The sequence below is a fragment of the Dermacentor andersoni genome, chromosome 2 (genome assembly GCF_023375885.2).
Source record: "Dermacentor andersoni chromosome 2, qqDerAnde1_hic_scaffold, whole genome shotgun sequence".
Lineage (NCBI taxonomy): Eukaryota > Metazoa > Arthropoda > Arachnida > Ixodida > Ixodidae > Dermacentor > Dermacentor andersoni.
This window is the reverse complement of record NC_092815.1, coordinates 91716487-91735169: the sequence shown is the minus strand read 5'-3', so window position 1 is coordinate 91735169 and position 18683 is coordinate 91716487. Positions and strand designations below refer to the sequence as shown.

At 43.4% G+C, this 18683-nt stretch overlaps 1 protein-coding gene across 1 annotated transcript; it reads left to right on the top strand.

Annotated features, from left to right (window-relative positions):
- The first annotated feature begins 3900 nt into the window (after positions 1 to 3900).
- Positions 3901 to 17991, top strand: Fem-1 (protein fem-1 homolog B). The gene is made up of 4 exons (XM_050189003.3): positions 3901 to 5497; positions 8054 to 8174; positions 9658 to 9884; positions 13196 to 17991. Exons 1-4 carry the CDS (start codon positions 4434 to 4436, stop codon positions 13683 to 13685), a joined length of 1902 nt encoding a protein of 633 aa, XP_050044960.1. The 5' UTR covers positions 3901 to 4433; the 3' UTR covers positions 13686 to 17991.
- Positions 17992 to 18683: the final 692 nt, after the last annotated feature.

Genomic DNA, 18683 nt, shown 5'->3' with positions numbered 1-18683 from the left:
ATGAACACCTTTTTCAGGAAATGTAGCAATATAAAATGGACCTGGGAAAGCACTAATGGTGAAACAAGAAATGAAATCGATTTCGTACTTTCTGCCGATCTCAGCATAGTGCAGGATGTAGAAGTGATAGGTATAAAGTGTAGTGATCATAGGGTGAGGGCCTGGATTTACCTAAATTTGAACAGAGAAAGAGTAAAATTGGTCAAGAAAGAACAGGTCAACTTAGAGGCAGTAAGGGTAAAAGCCGACAAATTTAGGCTGGTACTTCCAAATATGCAGCCTTAGAACAGAGAGGTGATGATGATGATGACAGAGGTAATGAATGAAACCGTAACGAGGCTGGCTTCAGAGGCAGAAATTGAAGTGGGAGGCCAGGCACCAAGGCAACCGGTAGGCAAGCTCTCCCAAGTAGTGCCTAGTGTGTGCGAAAAAAAAAGAATACAATAAAATGACTGCTTTGCCATGAATTGAGGTTCCTCGCTTCCGTCAAACGATGCCGTCTGCACATACGCGCGCAGGCGACCCTCAGCGACTTGGCAGTGTGTTCGAAGGATATAGAGGATCAGCACACCTCGATCGGTGAAAGTACTGTTGTGTAGTGGGTTGCGAAATCGTATACAGCAGATTGAGAGGTCAGGCCAAGCTCTCGCTCTTCGGAGACCCTAAAGATATGAAGAAAGGCACCGGGTGTACGCAGTGGCGTACGTAGCTATAGGTCGTCTGGCACCCGGGGCCCATAGATCTTCTGTCACCCCCCCCCCCCCCCCCTCCCGGTGTAGCCGGCAAAAAGGGTGTCGTCAGACGTATATGACACCCCCACTCACTGGTCCTTGCACCCGGGGCCCACGGCCCCCCGCCCCCCCCTGTTGCTACACCACTGGGTGTACGTGGGAGCTGAATCTTCACCGCACCGATCGGCCCTTTAGAAGCCACTGACTTCATTTGTGAGCTGCATTTTGATGCAAAGTACACAATATTAATGAGGCATTATGTACATGTCATTGAAGGTCAGGAAGTATCTACACAGCGTGGAAAGCCTGCACTTCGGTCTGATGCGGTACCCACAATCTTTTGCCCCATCTTCCGGAGCATCTCTACGAGCAACCCGTACGCGAGCAGCTCACGCAAAAGAACAGTTCATAGGCTTCACTGCCTACACTAAAAGCTTCCTGTATAGGATAAGAAAAACTAACAATGCGTGCTATACATATGCTCATGTGAAGAGGCTAAATAAGACATAGAACACCATCTTCTACACTGTAAAAATCACGATGCTCCCCGCAAGAACCTCTCGAAAAAACTACATGGCTTGGATCGATGGCCATAGGGAAAACTTAAACAATCGCTGCGCGCACCTTAGTACAATTTTTAGATGAATCAAAAATATCACAAACATACTAAGTCATATATACAATAGTGTTATTGCTCGCATTATTATTATTAACAGGCACCCTTAATTGCATATTCATTGTGTCTTCGTGTACATGTAGCATTTGACATGTATTTGTTGCATTTAGAGCACGGCATTCAAGTGCTCAACATCTGTGTGAACATCTTTTTGTGAACATTTATGCTTGTATGCTTGCATTTATGCTTGAACATGTATTTATGACATGTGAACTCTTCTGTTGCGCGAACACTTATTTATATTGCAGTACCGAGACTTAGTACGTGAATGTTCGTTCATGTGTTTATTTGTCCAGTTTGGTGATTATTCAACAGATGTCAGACATCTTTCCGACCATAACTATCACGTAAGAGAAGAGGAGTAGCCGGCGCCACACATATAGGCACCAACCTCTCCTTTAATACATTTTATATTTAAAAAAAATAACGGCCTAGCATGCAACAGATGAAGGCCGGTCATCAAATAGAACGCCCCTTCTATCGGTTGAACCGTCATTGACATTGGAGGCTTGTGACGATGGAAACCTGCGCGAGCTCGAAGATATATATACAGTCGATAACATTTGCTCCGTAATTCAAACAAATATAAACAATGTGTTTTGCTTTGTTCACCTAAGGGACCTGGAAAACCAACTACGTCTCAGGCGTATGACGCATAAAAATAGGGAAATAAGATGGCTATTCCGTAAATAATATCAAAACACACAATTGACCTACAAAAAAATAAATTTGCGGCACGTATGTAACGAATGGGGAAATGTTTTTAGCATTCAATATAGCGCCTTGAGAATGGCGGAAAACGACGGTTTACAAATTTTTATTTAACGCCTAAATATAAATCGCACAGCTATAATTTATTGCTGTACCTCGTCCGGACCATTTCTTCGCAATATGAACACTGAATTTCGTCCCCTCACGACACAGTGAAAACATGCACGAGGTTTATAAAAGAAAGCAAACTACAAACGCAGTCCATCTGCTGATTGCGGTCATGCTCGAATTACGCAACTGCAACGCTGCGTTCGTGCGCGGCCGTGTTTCTGTTGGGCACGTTCGGACGCTGCCGGCTGGCGCCTCCAGCGTGCGTGGCCGTGGTGTTCAGAAGAAGGCGACGGTGGCGCCATCTGGACTTTGAATAAAACATGCCTCAGCGCGGAGCTTGTAAATGAACTGAAAGTCAATCGTATCCAGTGCACCGCGACACTGCCAGCAATAATAAACGGTAACAGCACATTGCCAGATTATCATGGGGCAATATATGCACTCTTAAAAAAGTTTGTGCCCTTTGGGTTGTATCTCATCCTACAACGATACACTCTAAAGAAAGTTTATGCCCTTAGGGGTGTACACTCTTAAAACGGATGCACCCTTTGGAGTGTATATTTGTCCCACAACAATATATACACTCTTAAAACGGTTGCACCCTCTGGGGTGTATATTTGTCCCACAATGATAATCATCTGCCTTGCTTGCGTTTCCTTTCTTGAAAAGTCGGCGCTCGCTACTTTCCTGTCGAGAATGCTGCGTCACACTGATAACGCGCAAACAGTTCGTGACTGGAAAGGTCCGGGCTCGCAGCGTTAAAGAAAGGAAACGTGGTCAAGACAGATGACGATTATCGTTGTGGGACAAGATAAGCCCCAAAGGGTGTAAACTTTTTGAAGAGTGTATACCTGCCACACAACAATAATCGTCATTTGCCTTGCTTGGGTTTCCTTTCTTGAAAACGCCGCGCCCGCTACTTTCCTGTCGGCAATGTTGTGTTGTGTGGCAAGATATACGACTCAAAGGGCGTAAACTCTTCATAGAGTGAACGATAAACGTCATCTGTCTTGTTCGCATTTCCTTTCTTTAACGCTGCGAGCCCAGTACATCCCAGTAACGAACGGCATGCGCGTTATCAGCATGGCATAGCATTGCCGACAGCATCCGACAGCATAGCCGACAGGAAAGTCGCGGGCGCGACGTTTTCAAGAAAGGAAACGCAAGCAAGGCAGATGACGATTACACTCTAAAAAAAGTTTGCACCCTTTGGGGTGTATATATCTGCCACACAACGATAATCGTCATCTGCCTTGGTGCGTTTCCTTTCTTGAAAACGCCGCGCCCGCTACTTTCCAGTCGGGAATGCTATGTCATGCTGATAACGCGCATGCCGTTCGTTACTGGAAAGTACTGGACTCGCAGCGTTAAAGAAAGGAAACGCATCAAGGCAGATGACGATTATCGTTGTGTGGCAAATATACACCCCAAAGGTTGCAAACTTTTTTTAAAGTGTATACTGCTGTGTGGCAAATACACACCCCAAAGGGTGTACAGTTGTCTAAGAGTGTATATAGAGTGTGCACTTTGGTGTAAAATTTTGGTGTAAAATTTACGGTGCGTGAATGGATGCCTATAGTAAGTAAGTCAGTAAGTAAGGGGTCCTGATCCCTTTTGACTCAGAGCAGGCGTTTGTCAACGCCACAGGAGATGTTGAAGGTACGAAAAGGAAATAAAGTAAGGCGTAGAAAGTAAGGAGAGAAAGAACATAAAACAAAGTTTTGTCACAGTCACAGTCTGTGAGTCCCTCTGGTTGCTCCGGTTTGTTGTATTCTAGGCTCCAGTCGCCTCGTCGCTCCTGACAGAATTGTGCGTGTCTTCGAACAATTACTATAAAATAATTACTAGAGGTAGGCAAATTTGATTAAGCAGTTGATATTAACTCTAGTAAGTTCACCTTGCTTTGCTAGGTTTCTGACATCATTATTTGCACTTTGCATAATAGTTACGCCCAGTTACGCCGTTACGCCGAGTGGCAGCGCGTCGGTCGTATTCCGCGCTTTGGCCAGTGTTCTGTGCTTTGGCTGCAACTGTACGTACTTTCTTTTTGTTTTGTTTTTGATCAAGTCACATGAGCGATCACGGGATGGTTTGCTCTGTCGAAACACAGGAAGCCGTCTGAGGAATAATGGCTATTCGACATTGTTAGTGTGCAGTTCTGGAGCATTCCGGCAGCAGCAGCAGTCTCGTTGCCGCAGACGACGATGGCTGACGCAGTGAAGGAGGGTCTCCGCTCTAAGATTTACTGTGCCGCTCGCGAGGGTCTCCCGGTGACTCTGTTTGCCCTGCTGGCCAGTGTTCCGAAATGCGACTATCGTGATTATCTAAGTGCTCTGGTGGTAGACAAGGAACAAAAATGCACGCCACTCCTCATCGCTGCCCGCAACGGACATCGGCAGGTGGTGCAGACGTTGCTAGAAAACTTCGGTTCCTCGGTCGGACTGGAACAGGAGGGCACCGTCCAATTCGACGGATACGTCATCGAAGGCGCAACTCCTCTGTGGTGCGCGGCTGGTGCAGGGCACCTGGACATCGTCCGCATACTCGTCCTGCGCGGTGCCGACGTCAACCACCCGACGCGCACGGTATCGACGCCGTTGCGAGCAGCCAGTTTCGATGGGCGGCTGGACATTGTTCGCTTCCTCGTGGAGCATGGTGCCGACATCCACCTAGCCAATAAGTACAACAATACTTGTCTCATGATCGCCGCCTACAAGGGCCACTTGGACGTTGTGCGCTACTTGCTGTTGCGGGGCGCCGACCCCAACGTTCAGGCGCTCTGTGGTGCGACAGCGCTACAGTTTGCTGCCGAGCACGGGCACCTGGACATAGTGCGCGAGCTTTTGGATGCGAACGCCCGCGTGTTGGCCAACGGGATCGGCATGACGCCGTTGCTGGCCGCCGCAGAGCGCACGAAGGCCGAAGTGGTGGAGTATCTCGTCAAGCAGCCGTGGTGCACGCGCCGTGAGAAGATCGACGCACTCGAACTACTGGGCGCGTCATTCGCTAACGACAAGGACAACTACAGCCTGGAGCGAGCTTTCCGCTTCCTCGAGCTGGCGATGCGGGAGCGCGAGTGCGAGCCCCGGCTGCCTAAAGAGCGAGGCCCAGTGGTGGCAGCTTACGACTCTCGCGTCGAGTGCGCCACGCTCGACGAATTGTACAGCATCAGGGACGACGCGCACGCCCTGCACATGGAGTCCCTGGTGATCCGCGAGCGCATCCTGGGACCGCACAACCCGGAGTTGCCGCATCCCGTTGTCTACAGGTGCGAAAACATGGGCCAGGGGCCCGCGTAGTTGTATCGGCTACTAACAGCCCTCTTCGGAAGATGCACATGTTGAGCATTGAAATAGCAGCCATTATTTATGTTGTTTCATACCCAATATGTAACGCCTCTCCTTGTGCGCTCTCTCTCTGTGGTCGGAAGTACGTGCAGTTTGCTAATATGCACCAGCTCGCCCAAAAAGTTCTAATGTAACACCGCACGGCCTGCCTTTGCTTGCCCATGCAGTAAGCACATTACATCTTCCCTTGGTTTAGTCTGCCATGCAATAGGTGCAAGTGAACAGTGAAAAATACATTCAACAGTTAGTTATAGTAATATAGCGTTCAGCATACACTGATTGTGTAAGCCAGCACCTGCAGCAAAAGTTGGAGATGGGCAGACTTCCCTTCATATTTATCCTAATTTTGCATTGCTGTAGAGTATCAACGGGATGGGTGAAATGTGTAAGTAGTCGCAATAGAAGGTACACTCTATGGGTGACTGCAATGTTGGAGTACCGCTGCAACAATGATAACCAACTATCGTTAGGCCAACTATCGTGATAGTTGCAGAGCGCCTCCTGATAAACAACATGCAGGCGTGTTGTCTTAAACTGGCACATGGTCGAGCACTGAGGTGGTCTGTGGAGCTTTTTACATTCTCTAAATGTTCCTATTCCACGTCTCGGGCTAGGAACATGAAAAAGTGGGTGCGTTCGGTTTTGACAATATGAAGGAAAGGAGAGCAGGCTTGAGGGTCAAAAGTATATGGCGAAAGTGTGAACTTGGTTGGGGCTTCTTTAATTGAATAAAGCGCACGGAATAATGTGCCACTATCCGCTACCATGTGCACCATTCTTCACCATTTCCATGGCCCCTTCTTCTTGGGAAACAAGGGAGTTGGCCTTTTCACAGCTCTTGGCGCTGCACCGATGTTGTGCCAATGTTTCAATGTTGGAGCTGGCTTGAGAGGCAGCCCAGTGAATGTGCAAAGGAAGAGCAGTTTTGCATACATTATTCTTGTTGCTCAAAAATGTTGCCGGTTGCATGTGGGGGACATATTCTGCAACGATCACTTTTGGTGATAGTATCTCCATCAAGCATGCGCTGATTAGCTGGTTGAGCACTGTCAAGCGAAGGCGACAGTATTGCTGAAGTGATCGTCATCCCTGGGTCACTTCTGGAACATTATGGGCTATTTTAGGGCAGCTTGGTTATTGAATATTAAACAATCGTCAAGAACAAACAATGGCCTCAGTCTAAATTAGTTTTTGTGTCAGTTATAAATCAATAGTAGGTGTCATTAGTGTACTTGTGGTCTCTCTCACATGTAGACCAACTACCAAGCAAATATCTGAGCTTTACTCAACACAGAGGGGGGGGGGGGAGGACACATCAAGATGTACCACGGGTGCAGCACGCTTATATAAGGGTCATGTCTGTCTGTTTAAACAATTATTATGCAAGTTGCATGTAAAATTTGTGTTGGATATTTATTTGGCATAATCTCGGGTCAGAGTCGTGAAACCAAACTATCTCGCGTTGTAACTGCCACGTTAAAGCTAACAGGGTATTCTTTATGCACCCTCATATCGTACAATGGATGTGTTTTAGTACGGCTGACACAGTGCTATTTCCATGACACGTGGGCTGTACTGCAGTCTCTTGCTTTTTTTCTGATGGAAGCCGGTGGCAGCAAATGCATGGCCGCTGCTCCAGTGGCAAATGAACATCAATGGTTCATGCAAATGAATGATGAGCGCGAACTGCTCATCCAGCCGTGTCCTTCCCTTCTGGTGAATGAGTGCGCAAACAGGATGCTAAGTAGCCGTAACCTCCTTCACTGCAGAGTGCAGGAAATTGCCTTGGTTGATCCATTCAGGACCTTCACAAAGCATGCTAATGATTCTTTTTCTTTTTTCTTTGCTATTGATTTGTTATTGATAATATCATAGCTACTCATCTGTTTTACTCTCTATATGCTTATGATCGTGTTAGTGCCTTCTGTATGATTGATTATTTCGTTTCATGCTGGCACCATCGCTTTTACACCATGCCTTCGTTATTGATCTGTATAGAGAGCTTAAAAATATTTTGTGAATAATTTCTTACCATTTTTATTCCTATGCTTTCAAGTGCAGATCTTGGTGTACTATATTGTTCATATTCTTTAGTATCTTCCAAGTTTCACAGAGGTAGCACTCACTGGAAATTCTGAGGCATATTTATACACTTGCATATTTCAGGGTGTCACATAATGACAAAGAAGATGAAGCACCATTACTAAAATTCACACAAAGCAAAGAATGAGAGAAAAGCCATAGCACTAGCATTCTTCTAGCACCTAGTTTTTCTTCTCCAGTGGATCACTTTCATATGCAGAGGGTTAACCTTGTTATCTTAAGAGAGAAACCATGACTGATGTGCAAGAGTTACTTTGAAATTGTGCACTTACTTAACAATGTCTGTCTGTGATTGTTTGCTGGTTCCGGGTGTCCTGGTTGCCAGTGGTTATTAGTTGTAAGTCATTCACTTTTTCTTTGCCCATGGTGTGCAGGGGTGCAGTGTTTGCTGACAGTGCAGCGTTTGATCGCTGCTTGCAACTGTGGCTGCATGCTCTTCGGCTGCGATCAGCTGCCAGGCTTCCTTTGCGCAAGGACCTACTCCGGTTTGCCCAAGTAAGTGGCTGGATGCTTTGTACCAAATGTTGCTTAATTATGAGAAGCACGTATAAGTTGCTCATCCATTAACGATACCTGCTTGTTTGCGCTGAAATTTCACATCACCGTATCACTTCACAGTGCATTTTGCTTAAAATCATGTTTTTAGGTGTGCGTGAATAGTAAATTTTGAGAATGAATCAAATATGAATTGAATAGTGCCTACATCAAATCAAGTTGGATACTTTTCAAATGTTTTCGAGCAATGAACAGCTGTTTTCACAATTAATATGAAATGATGTTCACATCCTAGTATTCATTACGTTAGTAAGTTTCTGTCATGAAGTGTTATTAAAAGCACAATTATAGGATTAGAGAAAAATAACCTGTTTGTTCACATACACAGGGAACATTGGAGAGTGTGAATAACATGAATTCTCATGTTTTATGCCTTTATTATGCCCATGGGGATGAAATTTATCCTACTTTGGCTCCAGTTTTATGTTTGATTGCACACAATTGATGTTTTCAAACACTTCAAAAATATTTAATAAATATTCTTATTTATGGTGAGGGGCTATATTTAATTAGAAGTCCGAAACACATACACTATCAGATTCGTTATTTGAAAGTTGAGAATATCCACAAACCCCTACATGCTTGGATGCAGTAGTGCTTGCCTGTCCTTTCCAAAATAAGTCCTAATTATGTGTCAGCTGTGGCAGTGATGGATGAATAATGTATCATTTCTTAATAAAATTAACAGTGGTATTAAATGCAGCATTCTTCCCTCATAGAATGATAGGTGGTGCCGCCGCTCTGTTACTGGTGAAAATCGACTTACTTGCCCAGCACTATGGCAGATGAAATGCTATTCTGATTTATTCCGGCAAAATATGCAGTTGTGACCAATCCAGTTAGGCACACTACCTGTCATTTGGCATTTGTGTGGTCCTGAGTGCAAACTGAGCTATCAAAAGCACTACGTTTTCGGACACTGCAGAGAATGCAGAATAATTTTTAGTGAGCTACACATATTGTAAACATGTGAGGGGCATTTAATGAAAAGTGCTGTGAGAGTTTAAAATAAAGTGACTACAGACGTACTACTCCCCTGAACAAAACTATATAGACCAGGGATTTCGATATAAAGCCAATTTTAATCTCCATCTATGAGTGTAGCTTTAAATTGAGGAATGTCAGAATTTAGCATTGTGACTTTCCAGTGCACTCGTAAATTTCAGGTTGTGAGTCAGAATTATGAATAAGTTCAGTTTTTTTTGCTAGCCTGGGGTGCACACACCGTTGTGTACTTTTGGCTGTGCAAAAAAATGAGATTTTTGCATTAGCACATATTTCTGTTCCTAAATCTGTTTTTTTTTTTCTATTCTCCCACATTAAACTCTTTGCTCACACTTATAGGACTGTCTGCCATAGCTATTATAGACTTTCATAGACCATCTTCCGAAGACTTGTTAGCATTTGTTCAATCCCTGTCCAGGTTTTCAGCCAGATGCTGCATGTCGGAGTTGAAGTGCCACCAGGAGCAGTCGCCCAGATTTTGTCGGCGGCCATTCATGAACTGGAGTCGGGTTCAGATGAGGACAATGATGCCAATATGCTGACTTCCCTGTACCTGCTGGTAGTGGTGAGCAAGCTCCATTTCATGTCGGCTAGTCAGGAGCACGAGCTGATGAGGCTCATCTACCGCCTTGTCCAGTTGGGCCGGTGAGGACCTTTAAAAATATTTTGAAATAAGTACTTGTGGTTAAACAGTTATATTCTTAATCAGTTAAATATGTGGATACTGTTTTCTTGGCATACAGTCCATAGATATTAATCTGCAGAAGTGGATTTGATAAAAAAAAAACTTAGGGCCATGTGCCACCCTTACTAGCATCATTTTCACATCTTGGGAGTCAGTGAGTGCATTAGCACTATGAGCATGAAAATATCATAGTGTCATGCAAAGTCTATTAGTACAGGGTGTTGTTCCTTTACATGTTGCGTCATGTGAAATTAAAGGAATTGCTCCATGTGATCAGTCAAGGACTACTCCCCAGTTTGACTGCATTTAAGCTGGAGATGTCACAGACATGCAGAATTAATTTAGAGGAGATGACTGTGTTGGTGGGACCTCATCGCCTTTGTATGTACACGAACCAAACAAAAGATGGTATTAAAAAATACATCCACAACTGCACCTTCTGATTTCTTAATATTGTAATTTGGGTGCTAGATGTTTTTCACTCAGTATTGCAATTTACCTTTAATTTACCTCGTAATTTACCAGTATTGTAATTGCCTGTGAGAGTGCTTGAAGGGTCCCCTTGACAGTTTGGATGAATTTTGCAGATGCGGAGGGTACAGCTACAGTAAAATATTAGCACCAAATTTAGGTGAAATGTCTCGTATTAAGAAAGCCACAGATGATTACAAGTTACCCTCCTCCCTGGCTGTGCTTTTAATCCTCAACTCAATCACCGAGTGATCGGGGCTAAGCTCTGCCTTCATTGCATCTGCGTTATGACATGACGTCATGTCGTCTACTTCTGGTTGTCTTGGAGCCAGCGTGCGAAATCTCTCCAACCTCTCCACTAGCTTCCTGGCCATCAACCCCTCGCGAGAGCTACCCAAGCAGTATGCATTGGGAGTGTTCTGTCGTTGTGCCGAGCATGTCCGGTAACCGCAGGTGAGCTGAATGTTTTGATGGATGGGTGGAGACCTACACTAATGCCCCTCCTTACTACTACTGCTGTGATGAAGGGGCTTTAGTGTAAACGTGAGGAGGCCTGAGAGGCCTGCACATTGCAGCCACCTGGTACCACGGAGCTTAACCAGCAAAACAATACTACGACTGTAACCTAGTGCAAACATTTTTAACGTTTAAAAAAGCAACGTGTTTAATTACACTTCTGCCCAAAAATCACACCAGCAGCAAAGTAGAATACTCTTGGTTACTGCCACACTAGCTATGTGTTCGTCTGGTTGAGCTCTGTGCCACCAGGTGGTTGGCAACGTACAGGCTGCCCACATTTGCACTTTTGCTCATGCGGTCAAACGTCCAGTCCGCTTGCGTTTACTCGACTACCGGACACGCTAAAACTTTATATTGTGGTAGTAAACCTCAGGGGGAAGTGATGGTCGCAAACACATAGATGCTGGTGCCAATAGAATACCGGCAGCCCGATGCGTTGCACCCACTTTGCTCGCATTTCGCCTTACGGAGGGACACGATATTGCAGCTTGACATGTTGCTGATAGCTAGATTTGCAGCCGCAACGTAGCAAGCGTGATCTACAGTGCTCACGAAAAGAAAGCTCGAGACTAACACTGACTGCGCAGCTCACATCAACACGGAAAACATTGGAACACAGGCAGACGACACTTGCTGTGTGCCAGAAGTGCTCGATTGTAGTGATAAATTGTCATTGTGTATTCTCCTTCTGTTAATTTCTTTTTATAGAAACAGATTAACAAACATTCCAACTATTACAAACAGCATGCGTTCACCATAAAATTATCGATGGTGCAACCTGGATAGCCAATTGGATAGCTCACCCAACTGAAGTTAATTGGGCTAACTACATCAGTTGTCAGGGGGGTGGCTGAAAACACAGGGGAGCAGCACCGCTGCAATCGGTAACAATTCACATTTTAAAAATCTTATAATAAATTACAAGCTGTGCACGGAATGCTTAAATTCGTCACTTAGTGATCAGAAAGACCTAACCTAACGACTCGATACGTTTGTATACAATTGTCAAAATTGTTTCAGGGTCCCTTTAAGTAGTGTAGCATTGACTACCCTCTTGTGTATTTAGAGACAGTCTGCTAAATTTAGCATCTTTCCTTTTTCAACTCAATCTTTCTTTATGGGCTTTCTTATCATTCTTAGTTGGTACTGAGCACTTAATGAAAGTTTATTACTAAGCATAGTGCCCACTTTTCTGACAGAAGTGTTCCTAAGAACTCTCTGTTATCATGGTTATAGTAGTTATGCTTCTCTTGTGTGCATGGTCCAGTAGAATAAATGTTTGCACTTCAGTGAAACATGCTGCCTAGCAAATTTGTTTTCGGGCAGTTTTTAATTATAATCTTAGCCTTCTCGAATACTATAGCTTATTGTTAAGTTGAGCTAAATTATTTTATAAGCTGAATAGTTCAGGGATCTTCGTTTACTTTGAGTGTGTGCTCCTTGGAACAGAGGACTTTCTGAAGGTATTTGTGCAATGCTTCATATGATGTGCACTGTAGTGTTAGGCCCTTTGGTTAAGTCATGTGTCCTATCTAGCATATATGTAGCATAAAGCTTATGATGTTTCTAAAATACCTTGAGGGAAACATCGTGGTTTCTGACAACCTTGCTCCATCTGTTTGAGAACGGTGAGAAGTGCAAGCACTGTAACTGGCTCCATTAATGGCTTACTGCTCGGCATGTCCAGAGCTACATAAATGCCCTTTACTTTTTTTTTCAGAAGTTGTCAGAACTACTGCACACACTTTAAAGCACCGTGGTGTTACAAGGTTGCATGTTCTTGCTCATTAACCCATTTACTGTAATTGTGTACTGATGGTCATCATTGACGGTAGTGCCAAAATGTTCCATTATTATATCTTGCTGACGTAAAATAGCTTGTAAAGTTGGAACACTCATGCAGTTCTGCACAAGTTCAAAGCACCTGCCAAGCTACAAAGTTACAAGTGAAATAATCAGAAGGAAACCAACTTTGCTGACCTAGAGCATTGAACCCATCGTACATATTGCAAGTCAACTGAAGGTTGTTCTAAAGCTAGTATGTGCAGTCATTCCCACGGTGGTTCAACAATTTTGATGTTAGACTTTCCACTAGCTAGGTTGTGTGAAACTCTGTGATATCTTCAAGATTGTGCAAACCTACTTGTTCATTACAGGTGGTAAAAGCGATGACTATGCCTGCAGTGGCCATTAGTTGGTGCAATACTCCATAGCATCTTAAAAATGATCTAAGTTGACTTGTTTTCTATGTGCTAAATTTGGCCATTGCATCTTTTGGCAGGGTAACTAGAGATGGATGCACACTGTTGCACCTGTGCGTGAGCGCTGACACACCCGTGGACGATTTCCACACCAAGAACATCTGCCACTTTCCGTGCACTGACACCACTCGGCTGTTGCTTCGTTGTGGCGCTGATCCGAATGCAGTCGATGCCAGGCGCAACACGCCCCTACATGCCATCGTCACATACCAGAAGCCAATCAGTGACTTTCTTACCCTGCACTCCATCATTGTGGCCCTCATTGAGGCAGGAGTGCATGCCGATGCAACTAACGCGCGTGGAGAGACAGCAGCGGAAGCAGCTACAACGGGTGTTGCAGAGGTGATCCTCCGCACTCAGACCCAAGTGACCCTACGCTGCTTAGCCGCACGTGCTGTGGCCAAGTATGGACTGTGTTATCGGGCAGGCGAGATCCCGCGGTCTCTTGTCCAGTTCGTGGAAATGCACGGTGGTCGAACACGGCCCCTGCCACGGCCTGGGGCTGACTGAGCACCACATGGTGGATACATGGTTTGAAAGTTTTGAAAAAAAGAAAGAAATATACTATACGCTGTACTTTGAGGTGAGCAAGCATGTTGTTCGTAAAACAGTACTTCTGCTGCTTACCTCATATTAAATTTTGCTCCACTTACCACTTTCCATTCTCTCCTCTCATTGGCGATCATTTCACTTCATGACAAAGTGGTCCAGGTTGTTCATGTATACCCGGTGTTGAACAGGGCTTGTTGAAGAAGCAGCTGTGTGGCGTAGCTGTATTAGTAAAAGCCTAGCTACATGAAGTGACAACTTTTACTGATGTAGCTAGTGGTGCAAATATGCAACATCAAAATGCTAGACTGTTACCTGGCGTGAAGCTTGGTTAAACCTAGCTTGGCTTATCAAATATTTATCCACACTGGTATACTGCCACTAGCACATTTGTGTGTTTCAAGTCAGCTAAATCGCCTTCTAGATATGTTCTCGAGCTGCAAATGTATTTTAGTACTCCGAACTACAATGTAAGTAATAACACTGTGATGCCTACATAAAAGACAGCCCTTCATAGGCTCTTGTTTATTCTCATAATATACATGTTATATTTTCCTGCAATTGTTAAGGGTATCACCCGCTCTTTGAAGTGAAACTTGGGCGGCCTAAATGACATGGGCACGAGGCAGGAAGGTGATGTCTCTTTTCTGTGCATAATAGTATAACGTTATCGTATTTGACGTGTGCTGCTTTCTGTTGTAATTTTTGTCCATTTCTCATATTAAACCAGTGATGCAGAGTATTTATTTCTTCACTGTTGAACAAGGCAGAAAGATTATTTTTTTCACTATGTTATTTATATTTATTCTATTTTATTGCTGAATGTAAGCCACATGTTGCTAGCCAATGAAATGGTAGTTTATCTTTGTATTTCCTTCATTCTTTCTTTGGAGGTCCTTTGGCACGTGCTGGATTTTTGTTGGGTCCCTGTGATTTTTTGTGTAACGCATTGGGATGCTGTTTGTGTTTCTGTCAAATCAGACTCTCAGCCCGATTGTGAAGTTCATTTGGTTTGTATGCATTGCGACATTTACGCTGGTGTGATGCCCAAAAAGTTGTCGCTTCATCAAGCTTGTGTTGCAGTGTGTAATGCGTAGTAATTAAATATTGGATGCTTAGCAGCTGTTAACATTGACTCCAAAATATTTATGCTGTAATTAAACAATGAAATCTCTTTGCTTTATGTCATTATGCAATTATGGTTTAAGAGCCGGGGCATACTCTCGTTCCATCCCATTCGCTTTTGTGCAACACAATTTCAGGCATGACACCTCAAGGCAGTGATGGGACAGCTTGTAGGTGTACGCCAGGGTTACACAACAGCAATATAAATGGTGATGGGGTGCGTGCCATTCTGTTCATCACACCCATTACTACTTATCTTGAACTAAACAGCACACACGCACACTGAATTGCCTATATGTATTCCCAAAAGTGGCCATTGAAAAACATGACCCGGTAAATATATTCATCACCTTTTCCCCCTTTTTCTTTCTGTAGTTGCATTTTTTATACATCCTCCTCCTTTTTGCAGTACAGTCTAGTGAAGTTGTAACAAATGCAATAATTCCCACAAAAAGAGGTTGGTATATCAGTTGTTTGTTATATTTTGGCTTACCATATCCGAAGTGAAATTTGCAGTGTAACCAATATCTCGGCCTTATAACTAGTAGATTGTTCTTCCTGTACATCGTAACCCATTAATTGAGCAAAAGTGTGTTTGTCTGTATTAAGCTGGCACATTAATCGCAGTGAAATAATGCATGTTATACCAACTCTCACATGCTGTCTAAGCAAATTTTTTTTTAATTTGAAGCCATGGATCAGCTAAGTTTCTTAGTTATTCTTCCTCTATGTATATTTCTTTTGACTCACATCATACAAGTCGTTCTTGCACCGTGTCACACAGCATTTTAGTTAATGTCTTGCCTCTGATCTTGAATAGGTGTACGGTAGCACAATTAAGAGAGGACAAAAGAAGACACACAGGGACACACACAGCGCTAACTACTTCCAACAATGTTTATTATTGAAAAGCAGGTCGCGCTTATACACTCAGCCAAGATGAGTCACAGCCACGTGAACAGTTAAACATTCCAAGCAAAAGATTTTTAGAAGTGATATCTTAAGCCACGTGCAAAGCAAAAATTTTAATTCTTTTTCAGAGAGAGCCAATGACAGTTTACTGATACAGGATTTCCCGAGGGCAGCAATCTGCTCAGCTTCTATTATAAGTCCAGTCAGTTCGCTCTTACTTCTACTAGTAATGGTTGTTGATTCGAGGAGAGGGAAGCACTTATGCTGCTTACAATGAAGGGTGAGAAACCCATCCAATGCAACTTTGTTGACCTTATTTTTGTGTTCACACAACCTATCATTCATGCATCTGCCCGACTGCCCAACGTAATACTTTTCACACGATAGGGTATACAAAATATAATCGAAGTCTTACCATCTGTAAACTTTTTCCTGTCTCTAACTTGGCAGCTAAGAGCACTTTCTTTTCTGGTCTTGTTTTCCTGCACAAGCTGATTAGTTAGGTGCAGAAAAAAACCACATCAGTGTTACCTCGGTGGGCAAGTTTCTTTAGGCTGTGTGACAACCAGTGGATATAGGGTATAACTGTTGGTCTTGTTTTTCTCACGCTTACTATTATTCAAAAGACTAGCGCAAAATAGCAGGGACAAAGACAGAGAAGACGACAGGACGAATGCTCATCCTGTCGCGCTCGTCCTGTCGTCTTCTCTGTCTTTGTCCCTGCTATTTTGCGCTAGTCTTTTGAATAATGATGACACACCAACTAGCCCAGCTTTCTGCCTTCACGCTTACTATTTCCTTCTGCACGTTCAGAGGTCCCAAATTGCTGCGCTTGCCTTAGTATTCCTTCTACAACTGATACCAGAACTTGACTGGGATAACCTGCATCATATAGGCGCATGACTTGTTGTGTGAACGTTTCGTCAATGCAATGATGGCATGATTTTATTAAGTACATTGGTGAAACACATTTTTGCAATTCTTCTTTTTACCAATTTAGAATGGGCTGAATGATATGACAAATTCCTCTGATGCATTATTCATACAGAATCTAAGTTGCTGTAATTCTTCAGTTAAGGCTAAGAAAAGATAGCCTTTCCAGCCATATAGAAATGTATCTCGATATTGACATCACTGAATGCTTGGCCAAAGTTATGTGGTCATGCACTTAGCAGTCTAATACCTGTTCCACATGTGCACATTGTTAATCGCTTTATTGCTCCAATTTTTTTTGCCATGTCACTTTGTGGCATGTACCTTAATGCCATCTGTAATATAAGTAGGATGAAACTTTCCCACCTGGTGCACCCTGTGCTTGTGTAGGGCAGTACACTTAATTTCTTTCTAAATAGCATTTGATCAAGCAACAAATTACTCGTACATCTTGTTGGGTCAAAACAAATTTACAGTTTAAACACCTCCAATCTGACAGACACCATATTGTCCGATGTTAGGACTCAAAAAGCGTGGTGAATAATGGTGGGCTTATGGCAACTCCTGTGATGCACGATTCTCCATAAAGTAACTAACATTTCATTTGCATGATAATGGTATTTTAGGCATATGAACAGAGTTTGTAAAACACTGGTGAGAATGTGAGTCGCTTCTTGGCCATCTAATTGTGTTGGTGCATGGTGATATTAAACATGAACATTTTGCAAGGCATGAAAATGTTGCCATTAGGAATTTTGGGAGCCTAAGACACTCTATGCCATTAACCTCACTTGTGTAGCATGGATATTACTCTCCGGTGGCCTTAACTTGGTGGAAGGGCTTCTTTAGATGATGCAGTGGTGGGTGCTATAAATATGGAATGCACAATCTGGAATTGCCAGACTTGTAAGAAATAGAGGGGGCTATAGTTCTTAACATTCAAGAAGAAACGTTACATATTCAAGAAAGGAATGTTGCCTAAACAGACTTGTTATATACTTCATAGATATTGTGTGCTTAATATGGCTTTTTTAATTTTAGTCTTTAATCTAGTGGTGTGAGCAGAATGTCGCAAGAATCAGTTATAAGCGAGTTTTTTTTTTTAAACCTCTGTACACTGTTTTGATTATGTACTGCACATCACATTCAGATTATCGGAAAATGCATAAAGATGCAGGACATTAAGATTATTTGCAGATTAACTTTACCTGGAGAGGTTTCACTCAGTGTGCTAGTTTTGAAGTCTTTTAATCGGCTGTGGAACGTTTTGAAACAAGTAATAAAATATGGATCTGCAGTGGTGTCCCTATTTTTCTAAAAGAGTTGAACGTTGGGCTTGTTGGTATTTTGACATGAGAAACATCTTAAAATAGCGTGCAATGGGATGGCACAACAGGAAAGAAGACAAACACAGGTGCAAACTAACAACTGATTTTACTGAAGTCCGACCCACAGGTGCTATGCAGGAACCAATGCAAATGCCTCTTTTTTTGCAGGTACATCTGGTCATGGGATTCGCACTGGTTCCTGCATCGCACCTATGTTGTCCCACATCTTCTTGTCTTCCATTGATTGCTCTTTGCACGATCGTTTTATTCATACTAACAATGACACTGTCGTTTTTCATTATATGGACGATTTCGTAATTCCTTTTAACAATAAGTGTTCCGTCTCGTATGAGCATGCGCAAAAGTATGTTCTCGATGATTTTGAAACTCTCGGCAAAGGCCTGACCTTTACATATGAGTGTCCAGAAGAAGGGAGACTGCAGTTTTTAGATTTACGCCTGAAGTTCAGTGAAAGCCACGTGTGCTGGGTGTATTCCCTGCGTGCACAAGAAGAGCTTCTCCCTCCGTGCTCCGGAGGTCGTGTATTCACAATGTGCAAGCTAGTTTTGATCTACAATTGGGAAGGCTTTCTTCAGCTGGCTTCCCTGGGTCGTATCAGTAGTGGAAATGCTCCTCAAGAAAATGAAGCGGTGTGCTTGCA

Coding starts and splice junctions, on each gene's coding strand:
- Fem-1 (XM_050189003.3), top strand. CDS start 4,434: ATGGCTGACGCAGTGAAGGAGGGTCTCCGCTCTAAGATTTACTGTGCC. Junction 8,175..9,657: donor ACCTACTCCGGTTTGCCCAA/GTAAGTGGCTGG, acceptor ATCCCTGTCCAG/GTTTTCAGCCAGATGCTGCA. Junction 9,885..13,195: donor CGCCTTGTCCAGTTGGGCCG/GTGAGGACCTTT, acceptor ATCTTTTGGCAG/GGTAACTAGAGATGGATGCA.